General features: G+C 55.2%; 1 protein-coding gene across 2 annotated transcripts in view; it reads left to right on the forward strand.

Moving 5' to 3' along the window:
- Positions 1 to 9,140, forward strand: part of LOC114064653 (probable E3 ubiquitin-protein ligase MID2) — a 70,107-nt gene extending 60,967 nt beyond the window's left edge. The window contains exons 8-10 of one of the 2 annotated variants that reach the window (XM_027897883.1): positions 2,030 to 2,191; positions 7,127 to 7,334; positions 7,572 to 9,140. In XM_027897883.1, the coding sequence (XP_027753684.1) occupies positions 2,030 to 2,191; positions 7,127 to 7,334; positions 7,572 to 7,974 (773 nt within the window). In that variant the 3' untranslated portion in view covers positions 7,975 to 9,140. Of the gene's footprint in view, positions 1 to 2,029; positions 2,196 to 7,126; positions 7,335 to 7,571 lie in introns of those variants that run through there. The other variant, XM_027897884.1, reaches the window with a different exon arrangement.
- The last annotated feature ends 1,661 nt before the right edge of the window (positions 9,141 to 10,801 follow it).

Raw genomic sequence — 10,801 nt, forward strand, 5'->3', positions numbered from 1 at the left:
AGGGCAGGGCTGGAAGAGAACCCTGAGGGGCACATGTCAGGAGTGTCCTTCTTAGCCAGCTTGGGTTGCTCTTGCTAGAAGAGCGAAGAAAACATCAGATAAATCTCCAAGGGGAAAATGAATAACGTACTGTCCCTTGGAAAAGCCCAGCTGGGTCTGGGTGATGGGAGCGTGTGAGCCCTGGCTGAACTCGTGCATGAAGAGACACTGGAACACCGAGCAGGAGTCCGGGAGGCTGACCAGGAGAGGAAATACCTTTCCAAGGAGCACACAGTTGGCCTGTGGAACCCATCCCCTTCACGCTCCCATCAAAGCCAAGAGCTCAGCAAGAGCCGGACGTTTTTATGGATGACGAATGCTGCAATAAAAAGGATTTTTTTATGCTTTGGCGAGGGTAGGAGCCCTCAGTCTTCAAGGCCAAGCTCTTTGTGGTTGTTTTGGGAAATAAGCCTGCTTGGGAGGCTGAATCCTTCCCGCTGTCATCTCTCAGCGACTTTGTTCTTCCTTATGGAGGATCCCCAGCTGGTCCTTCCTGCAGGGAGGTGACAGCGACCAGTGCCAGGCTGGAAGCTGTGTCCTCTGACGGGAGTAGCTCTGTGTGTAGGCTGCAATCAGGATCACATCTGTTTTATTTTCTACTTCACATCACACTGCTCTGTGCCCCTCGGCCATTCCCATGTGTGTTCTAAACCAAATCCAGGCTGACAGGGACTGCAACCTGCCCTTGTCCTGTGGCTGAGCCAGCCACTGGAGATAAATGAACACCCCATGGAAGTCATTGCAGAGGAGGTGTGGAGTGTTCCCAGCTCCTGCCTCCCAGCCCTGCACATGCTGAAACCCCCCCTCCAGTCACCCTGAATTCACAACCCACTCCTCACCTCTCACCAGTTCCAGTGAGCCTCCAGCTACTGCTTCCAAGCCTCCTCCTTATTCCTCTTTTCATTCAAAGCCCTGGCCCTGTGCTGCAATAGCTGCCCCAGAGCTGTGTCCAGGAAGCTTAGCACTGCTGCTGTGGTGGGTCCTGGGCTCTCACTGCCCCAGCCCTCCAGTTCCCCTGAGCCCCTGCAGGATCCCTGTCCCCCAGCCCTGGCTACTCAGGTGGTCATGCTGGCTGCTGGTGATCCTTATGCCAGCCGTGCTGGTGGCAGGAACAGCCTCAGTGGCACTCTGTAGGGCTTTTCCCCTTTCCTGGAGCACTGTGTCACCCCACCTGAGGTACAACACTCCATTTCCATACATGCCAGGCCCTGGAGCTCCAACACTGCAAACTGCTGCAGCAGTCGGGCTTGGCACCTCCACAGTCTCGGATTTTTCATTCCCTCCCATTTCCAGAAAAAGTTCAGGCTCCTGAATGATTTCCAAGCATCTGGATCCCTTCACTGAGAGCTCATTTTCTTTGAACTGCTCTGCAGATTAGTCTGCCCAGGGAACTGAAGCATCAGCATCCCTTGGCCATGGATTATTACTTCCCGCCCTGGAGCACTGAGCACCAGGCACGAGCAGGATTCAGGTGCAAACACGTTTATTTGAGCGCAAATACATCCCTTTCTACTTCTGGAATTGCATATTGTGGACCAGGACCATGAGAGAGGCTGTCCTGTGGGAGCAGAAACATAAGAGAGGATGATAGTGGGGTGAGGATAGGATGATAGATAATCGTGAGCATCACCCCCTCCTTGGCACCAGCAGCCACCTCTGCCATCTGCCCTGGCTGGAAGGTGCCACTGGCTGAAATTTCCTTTCTCTGCACCTTTTCCCCATCACTTCCCACAGCAGCATCCCAAGATGCCAGCACGACAGCCCTGGCTCTGCCTCACCAACACTGCCTTTATGTGATAATAAAAGAGATTCTGAGTTGCTGGGATTCATCATCTCTGGAAATTTCCCTGCAGGCACTCTGAACTCCCAGGCAGGCGGTAAATCCTCCCGGGGGACCGCGCGGTCGTGAGCTCTGCCTTAGCAGCACGGGGGGCTTTGTATTCTGCCCTTCCCTGGCATTAAATCTCTCCCCGCCTCTCCCGCACTGCAGGTCTCTACAACTCCATGGACAGCTGGATGATCGTCCCGAACATCAAGCAGAACCACTACACGGTGCACGGGCTGCAGAGTGGCACCCGCTACATCTTCCTGGTGAAGGCCATCAACCAGGCGGGCAGCCGGAACAGCGAGCCCGCCCGCCTCAAGACCAACAGTAGGTGCCCGGGCACTCACCTGGCTGTGGCAGGTGGGGAGGGGGGAGTTTCGTGGGTGTTGGGGTTCCAGGGGTATGGCTGAGCGCCATACCGGGGTGTTTAAATTGTTGAAGTGCCCGTCTCCCTGGGTGCCTCTGCTCCTTGCCTGCCTCGGGGATGGTCTCCTGCTGCCCCGTGTGGTACCCTGTGCTCCTGTCAGCACCCATCCCTGGGGCCTTAAGAGGCCACAAAGGTCCATAATTCTGGTGGCTTTACATCCCTGGTCTTTTTGGGGCTAATGCAGAGAGTCCCAGAGCAATTGCAGTCTTGCGTGTGGCTGAGCTCGCAAAGGGTTGTGATTTTAGATAGACTTGAGGGCACTGAAAAGTGTCTCCATGGTGGTGGATGGGACTTTGCAGCCATACACAAAGCAGAAGTTGCACTTTCCAATGCCCCAAGGATGCCAAGGAGGGTTAAATGTGTTTAGGGAAAGCCAAACTCAGAGGCCAGTGGTTCTGGCACAGACAGAGCTCCTGAGTTTGCTGTGGAAAACCTTTTCCCACTGGCACCCATAGCCTGGGGGGAGGCCACAGGAGGGACAATGTGTGGTGGGGGAGGAGGGAATAAGTTGGCTCTTCAGGCTCCTGCTCACTGCCTGATCTGTGCCCACATCTCTGTGGTGCTCCCATATCTCTGCACAGCCCTGGTGAGCACAGCCTTTCCCTTTTCCCATTTGTCCCTTCCCCCAGCAATGGCTTCTACCTGGACGAGGCTTTTGTGATGATTTGTCACCTACACCTCCTCCTTTTCTTTGCACGACGTTAAACTGAATAAAACGACATCGAGGCAGTGGGGCTGAGGGAGCTGCTGAGGAGCAAGCTCCAATCCAATCCAATCCGCCTGTTTATTAAAAATTTATCCCTCCTGTGGCTGCTGTTTTTCAGCGCTTCCCCAGCTTTGAAAGGCGCTCGCTCTGGGAACGAGGAATAGGCGGCTTGGGAAACCAGGAGCGAGGGCAGTTGGCCGTGGCGGCAGCTCCCAGTGGATGGGAGTTGCTCTCTGGGATTTTAACTGAGTGTCAGTCACCAGAGCTGCCAGCACAGCATGGAGGGCTTCTGCTCAGAGACAGACTCAGTTTGATAAGAGCCTCATCTGGTTTTGAGCTCCCCTTGTTACAAGGATCTGTCTGCAGCATCTTCCCGCCTGTTCAAAACCTTGAGCAGCCTCACCTGAGGCGCTGCACAGGTTATGTGTGAGTGTGGGTTTGTGTGTGCCAAAGCCCCTTCCACGAGGACTGATCCTTCTCTTCCCACTCTGGACAGGAGAGGCATGTGGCACTGATGGGCACACATCCCTCCTCGCCACCAGTTTGGCATTCCTTTGTCATCTGTGTTTGTGGAAACTTCTGAATTCCTGAAGGTTTGATTTAGCCATGTATATAGGTATAATATAAATCAATGTAATTTCTCCTGTGGCCAGCTTGAGGGAACAAGGGCTCTTCTACGGTGTCTGATGGTGCCACCACCTCGTGCTGCATCCCCAGCGTGCCCCCACTGGTCATTCCCCCTGCCTGTATTTGGGACCGGGGTTTCTCCTTTTCCTGTGCACAACATCCAGACGACATCACACCCACGCTTTCCCACTGCTGTAACCTTGGTGGAAAAGTCAGCAGCTCAACACAGAGGCGGCCCATTAGCATATTTCACAGCCTGTTCTGTTCCAGAAGTGATGTCTGGAGAGATCCCTCCGTTGCCAGAAGGTCAGTGTCAGGACACATTGATTTCCACAGCGTCGGCGCTGTCAGTGCTGGCGCAAAATCTGTGTTCCCGAGCAGAAGAGCTTGGGAGAACAGGTTTGGTTTAATGGCAGGGGGACCTTCCTCTGCTGAGGCTGGACCTGAGCAGGACATATTTAGGAGCAAGTGTCCAAAAGTGGATAAAAGTGCCAGAATGCAGGGACAGGCCCGGCTCTGGCAATAAATAAAGTGCAGGGAAGGTGGGTTTTACAGTCTTCGCCTTGACCAGTGCAGCCTGATCTTACTCTCCCTTGCAGTTCTCCCTTTTTCTGATTTCTGCATCTGTTAGCAAGACTTCAGTGTGGTACAGGATGGCTCCATCCACATCTCATCCTAGATGTCAGGAGTGGGTCTGATGCCTGAGCAGTGGGCTCTGGAGTCCCTGTTAGAGACTGGATTGTGTTAGTACAGATATTTTTAAGGAGCAGGATGATCCGTACAGAAGCTGCCCACAGGGAATGTGTGGGAAGATTCATAGATTTGGATAGATTTATGTCTTTCCTCTGACTTGATGACTCAGCAGTACAGTGCTGCAGCTTTGTTTCCTGGAGCTGATGTCTGCAGGGAGGATGGGATGGTGCTGACAGGCTCGCTCTGTGGGGTGTCCTGTGCCCCACAGGTGGCATCCTGAATGGCTGGTGGGAGCAGGGACACTGCCACTGTACCCAGCTGTGTCCAGCCCTGAAGCCAGCTGTTTCCCCACAGCTCCCAAGCCCCGTGCAGGGATGACCAGAATAAGGCTATCAGGAATATCCCAGCAAGCTGAATTTATGGGATAAAGGTTATCTGAGTGACCAGCCCAGGACACACCCATTAATCATGAGACAAATCATCTCAATCCCCAGCTCTCTGCCAGGCAGGGTTGTGGGGCTGGAGGGGTGCAGCGACCTGGGGCACAGGGGACAGTGAGGGTGGCATTGGGCAGGGAGCGAGGGCAGCTCTGCCCTCTTGTGTAGTGGGAGTTCCCCTGCCTTTGGCAGCTCCCATGCTGGGGATTTGAGGCTGGGATCATCACAACTCTGTGAAGCCTATGGTTTCCCAGTGCCAGGGAGATATTTTGGGAAGGGGGTTGATGGGAGCAGTCCGTGTCCTCTGAAGCATCCTCTGACCTATCCCAGCCCATCGCAGACACTGCCTGTGGATGCGGCTCGAGCGCCCAGTCCAGGACATGGCAGCACAAACCAGTGACAAGGGCTGGGCTCCAGTTCTTCACACTGACCTTAACGAGGGGCCGCCTTCGGAAACAGGGCTGTGAGTGTCTCTCTCCTGACAGAGCCAAGTATTTTTATACCTCACTTCCTCAGAGCTTGTCTCCTTGCATTACTGCCAGGAAAAGATACGGCAGAAAGATCAGAGCAGCCAGAGGAAGGAGGGGGCAGGTCAATCCCAATTTACAGCTTTACTTTCAGGCCTCTCAACTCAATTATCCAGCAAATTGGACTCCAAGGAAAACCAACACGAGCTACCATCAGGTATCGGAGCACGGCACGGAGGAGCTTCGTTCTGCAGTTGCACTTGAGAGCTCTCCAGCCTCGTTGTTACTGATGCTGCAGCTGTTTGCAGGGGTTCACAGCTGCGGTTCTCCTTGCCTGTCTGTTTGCAGGGGTTCCTGGCTGTTCCAGGGGTCCCCAGCCTTGCCCAGCTGTTTGCAGGGGTTCCCAGACCTGGATCAGGGCCCCCCGTTGTGAGTGGTGTGGGTGTCTCTCCTCGCTGGGACTTGATGTCCATTGTGAAAAGTGGGAGCATGCAGGAGGAAACAGCTCTTCCTTCCCAGAGCCAGGTCAGGGACCCCTCAGGTAACAAAACATGCAGGATTTGGGGTGTTTTCTGCAGCTGCCATTTACTTTGTCCTGAAGAAGGTGAATCTCTATGGAAATAGTCACCAACCCCCCGACCCTCCATGCCGAGGATGTCTGTGTACACAAGTGTTTTCCTGACCCCCACCTGTGCCCCAGCAAGGCTGCATGGCGCCAAAACCTGGAGCCTGTGGAGAAACCCTGATGGTGGAATGTGTGGGGGAGCTGGTGCCCAGAGCGATGGCGCTTATTGGCATGAGGGAGGGCAGGTGCTCGTGGGGCTGCACGGGGTTAACCCTGCAAGCAGCACAGCCAGCACGTGTCCTTTGGGAAGCAGTTTGGCTTTGTGTGCTGGTAGTGTTACAGAGGAGATGCAGCTGGGTTTCAAGCCAGCATCAGGGACCTGCAGAATCCATCAGCCTCAGTTCTGTTAATTGTGGAGGAAGCCCGGGCAGTGCACTCACTGCTGGCCCGGTGCTCTCACCTCCCATCCGGCTCTCCTGGACATGGGCTGGATGCAATGCCTTGGATGTGCTTCCACACCCTGGACTGTCCTCTCCAAGCAGTGAGATTGTGTTTGGCAGCAGAGAAGTACAGACACATAGCAGAGAAGACCCCGGCTATGTGCCCTGTAACACGTAACTGCAGCCTGAGCGCTGTGAGGAGCAGTCTGTGCCAACAGCTGATGGGATTCAGGGGCAGGCTCAGTGCCACGGGGCTGCACTTAGCCCAGCACTTACTGGTCTGTCCCTTTCCTGTGCTTATATCACTCCTCTTACTGGTAATAGTGTGCAGATCCATTCAGGAATTCAGGCTGCACGCCCTGCCCGGGTTTGGCTCGCAGTTGCATCCATCCTGATGGCATCTTCAGTGCCATTCCCGTTACCAGGGGACACCCTTGTTTCTGGCACATTTTATATCATTAGTGGAGGACAAAGGAAAACTACTTGAACGGGGAATAAACATTGGGAGGGGGTAATGCCCAATAAGGAGACTCTGGACATCCCCAGCCCCTCATTTGGGGATCCCTGCCAGGACAGTGTAGCCCTTCCTAAAAATGCTACCCATCCTAGCTGCTCTCCAGTCCGAATCCTCTCCCAGGAGCAGAAAGCTCACTCTCTGCAGCTCATTTCTCTTGCATTTTCAAGTTTCACCTCCTTTGCCTCTGTTTGGCCTGGGAAGGTGAGTGAAGGTGCTGCGTTTGTCCCTACTGGGTATCTGTAATCCAGAGTTCTCAGCTGGTGGGGGAACCTGTGGCTCATGGAGGATGGCCAGAGAACCCATGACAGACCTTTGCTGCCATGTTCTCCCTGCACAGTGATGCTAGCAACACAAATCCTAATCCCTGTGTCCCCTCCCCACAGGTCAGCCATTCAAGCTGGACCCCAAGATGGCTCACAAGAAGCTGAAGATCTCCAATGATGGGCTGCAGATGGAGAAGGATGAGAGCTCCTTGAAGAAGAGCCACACGCCGGAGAGGTTCAGTGGAACGGGCTGCTATGGGGCAGCCGGCAACATCTTCATCGACAGCGGCTGCCACTACTGGGAGGTCGTGGTGGGATCCTCCACCTGGTAAGCACCACCTCTGGGAGGGAGTTGCTTTCCCAGTCCAGCCTCTGCCATATGCTTTTTGGGCACGTGAAGCTGTTGCTGTGCCACTTCCACAGACAGGTGGGCTCTGGAAGCACAGAGTGCTGCTTCCACAGACAGGTGGGCTCTGGAAGCACAGGGTGCCACAGCCATCAGAGCTGGGCTCGTTCCTGTACTGGGGGCTGGAGGGTGCTGAGCGAAGCTTCTCCTCTCCTGCAGGTACGCCATCGGCGTGGCTTACAAGTCGGCCCCCAAAAATGAGTGGATCGGGAAGAACTCCTCTTCCTGGGTTTTCTCCCGCTGCAACAACAACTTTGTGGTGAGGCACAACAACAAGGAGATGCTGGTGGAGGTGCACCCGCAGATGAAGCGGCTCGGCGTCCTCCTGGACTATGACAACAACGCGCTCTCCTTCTACGACCCGGCCAACTCCCTCCACCTCCACACCTTCGAAGTCTCCTTCATCCTGCCGGTGTGTCCCACCTTCACCATCTGGAACAAATCCCTGATGATCCTCTCGGGGCTGCCTGCCCCGGATTTCATTGATTACCCCGAGCAGCAGGAGTGTAACTGCCGGCCCCAGGAGTCCCCGTACGTGTCAGGAATGAAAGCCTGTCACTAGGCTGCCCAGGCCTGCCCGCGCCCCGTGGCAGCTCTGGCTGTGCTGGTGGGTGCTGGTGGTCGGAGCTGCCTGCTGGGAGCCCACTGGCAGCCGTGCCAGAGAGCCACAGTGCCACCCCAGCAATCGAGCGCCATCCACAACCAGCTCCGTCTTGTTTTAAGGGAAAAGTGGAAGAACCTCGAACCGCAGCTGGAAATAAACTGCTGGTGGTGAGCTCCGGTGTGCGTGAGAGCAGCTGGAGCAGCACCTTGGCAGTGGCTCCCGTCCCTCCCCAAGTGGATTGTCACCTGTCTTCCTTCGGGGGCTGGAAAGGCTGGGGTGAGGTGACCTGAGGTGCTGTGGTGGTCAGGGGACAGCTCATGTGTCCCATGAGGCACAGGTTGGGACAGAAGGGATGGGTTCTGGAGCCCACTGGCAGCCGGTCTGGGGAACTGCAGCCACTGAGCAGCGCTTTCCAGGGAGATCTTTCCCTGTGGCTGAGGCTCAGTAGCTTCCCTGGTGGGGTGAATAATGCATGGAGCCCTTGGGCTTGGTGAGCGCTGGCGTGGTGGATGAATGGTGGTTATGTGGTGGATGCTGGTTATGTGGTGGGTGAGGGTGATTATGTGGCAAATGGTCTCTGAGAGCAGAGGCAGCACTGAGGATGGTCCCACTGCTTGTCCATGCTGCAGCTGGCACGTTCCTGAAGCATTTTTAGGGTTTGCAGTCCCACAGTGGAGAGCCACAGATCCCCACCTCACCACGTCTCCTCCTTTGGGAGCTCCCCAGTAGCCAGGGAGGCCTGCATCCCCGAGGAGCTTCGGCCCCTGGCACGGAGGTTTGGCAGCTGCTCCTTCCCAATGCGGGTGTGGACGGTGGTGCCCTGCTCTGTTAGTGCCCTGTCTGGTGTCCCAGCAGAAAAACACTCGTCTTCCTGCTCTGGGCCCACAGCAGAGTCCTGCCTGAAGAATATTTCTATGTTTTATGACCCAAATCTCAATTTATGACCCCAGATCGTGGCTCCTGGTTTGTTCTCCACCATGCCAGGGGATTGGACTGGGTGAATTTTAAAGGTCCCTTCCAGCCCAAACTCTTCCCTGATTCAGTGGTGATGGGAGCACAGAGACATCCTGTTTACTCTGTGGCAATGGACTGGAGCTCCAGGGGCTCCATGCTCTGGTTACTGGCAGCTCCATCCTCAGCCCAGTTCTCTTCAACATCTTAATTAACAGCTTGGATGCAGGACTCAAAGCGATACTAAGTAACTTTGCTGATGACACTAAATTGGGAGGAGCTGTTGACTCCCTCGAGGGCGGAGACACCTCGACAAATCAGAGAGATGGGCAATCACCAACCGTATGAAGTTCAACATGGGCAAGTGCTGGATTCTGCACCTGGGGCAGGGCAACCCTGGTTGTGTGTATAAATTGGGGAGTGAGAGGTTAGAGAGCAGCATGGCATCCCTCCGTGTCTCCAGGCTGCAGTTTTTGGAAAAGGGAGGCAGGTGGCACCTTTGGGAAGGATCTGTCTCCTGCCCTGCTGATCCAAGAGGGGTTTCTCTCTGATCCAGGCTGCTTCCCAACGGTGCCTGGCAGGGCCAGCACGGGGGATACATCCCTCCCTGCTGAGCAGACGGAGCAGGTCCGTTTGCTTCTCCCAGCTCCAGGGCACGAGTGGGGTTGCAGTGGGAGTGCATCTGCTGTCCCCACAGCCCAGCACACAACCCTGGTTCGTTCTGGGAGGTTGTCCCCCTTTTCAGTCGGATATTTTTCGTGGGAAACTCTCATGGATGTCCCTTCCCCATGTTCTGGTCCCATCTGGGGCTGCTCATGCTGTGTCACTCTCAGACGGATGCCAAGCACTGGAGATGGATGTTGGCGCTGGCAGTCGAGCTCCCTGCTGGCACTGGCACCACTGGGATGGGCTCATGGAGGACTCGGCACATCTGCAGCTCGGAGGCCACGAGCCCTTAACGTGACGTTTGCACCTGATGAAATTGCACTAATTACAGGGACCCCCCACAGGCGTCTCAGACCCGGCCAGGCGGGAGGACGGCGGGGGGAGCTGGAGGAGCCCTGCACCCCAAACAGGCAGCTCCAGGGCTGGGGGCCTTTCCCAGTCACCCACATTGTCCTCTCCTGGTGCTGGAAGCAGAGCCTATCTGAGTGTCAGCGGGAGTTGGGGAGCAGCAGCCCCATCCCAGAGCCCTGCTCAGGACGTGGTTCAGGGGCAGGACATGGGGGTGGTCCGGGGTGCTGCTGCCAGCTCCTCTGCTCCTGGTGGCACAGTTGTACAGATTTGGGATGTGTGAGCTCCTGGCTCCCCTCAGCCTCCCCTTCCACATGTAACATTCCTGCTTCGGTTTTAACTGGGGGGAGGGTTGTTATTTCTGTTGGGTTTTTTCCCCTTTTTGTTGGGTTGTTTGTTTTGAGGGTTTTTTTTGGCAACTTCTTTGTTAATGTGTGTATATATATATATATATATATATAAAATATAATATAATATATATATGTTACTGGGTATGTCTGTGTGTGGGGAGGTCATGAGATGGGGACAGCCCTGGGATCTTCTCTTTAGCCGTCAGGGTGTTCTCCAAACTTACCAAAACATACATGTGGCCATGCATCCACAGGAGCAGAGGGGGTATATGGTACCATCCAACAGCAGCTTTCCTCGTGCTGGGCTCAGCCCAGCCTGAAGAACCTGCGGGGTGGCTGGGAACACAGGCTGATAAAACATCCATCCAAAAACATCCATACACAGAAATATTTTTCACCCTGCTGCCAGCCCTTGGAGGATGTCACACTGTCCAATTTGTCAGGGCACCAAGTGCCTCAGCCTGCCTTTC

The sequence above is a fragment of the Empidonax traillii genome, unplaced genomic scaffold (genome assembly GCF_003031625.1).
Source record: "Empidonax traillii isolate 1590-97213 ecotype Southwest subspecies unplaced genomic scaffold, ASM303162v1 scaffold565:size409173, whole genome shotgun sequence".
Taxonomy (NCBI): domain Eukaryota; kingdom Metazoa; phylum Chordata; class Aves; order Passeriformes; family Tyrannidae; genus Empidonax; species Empidonax traillii.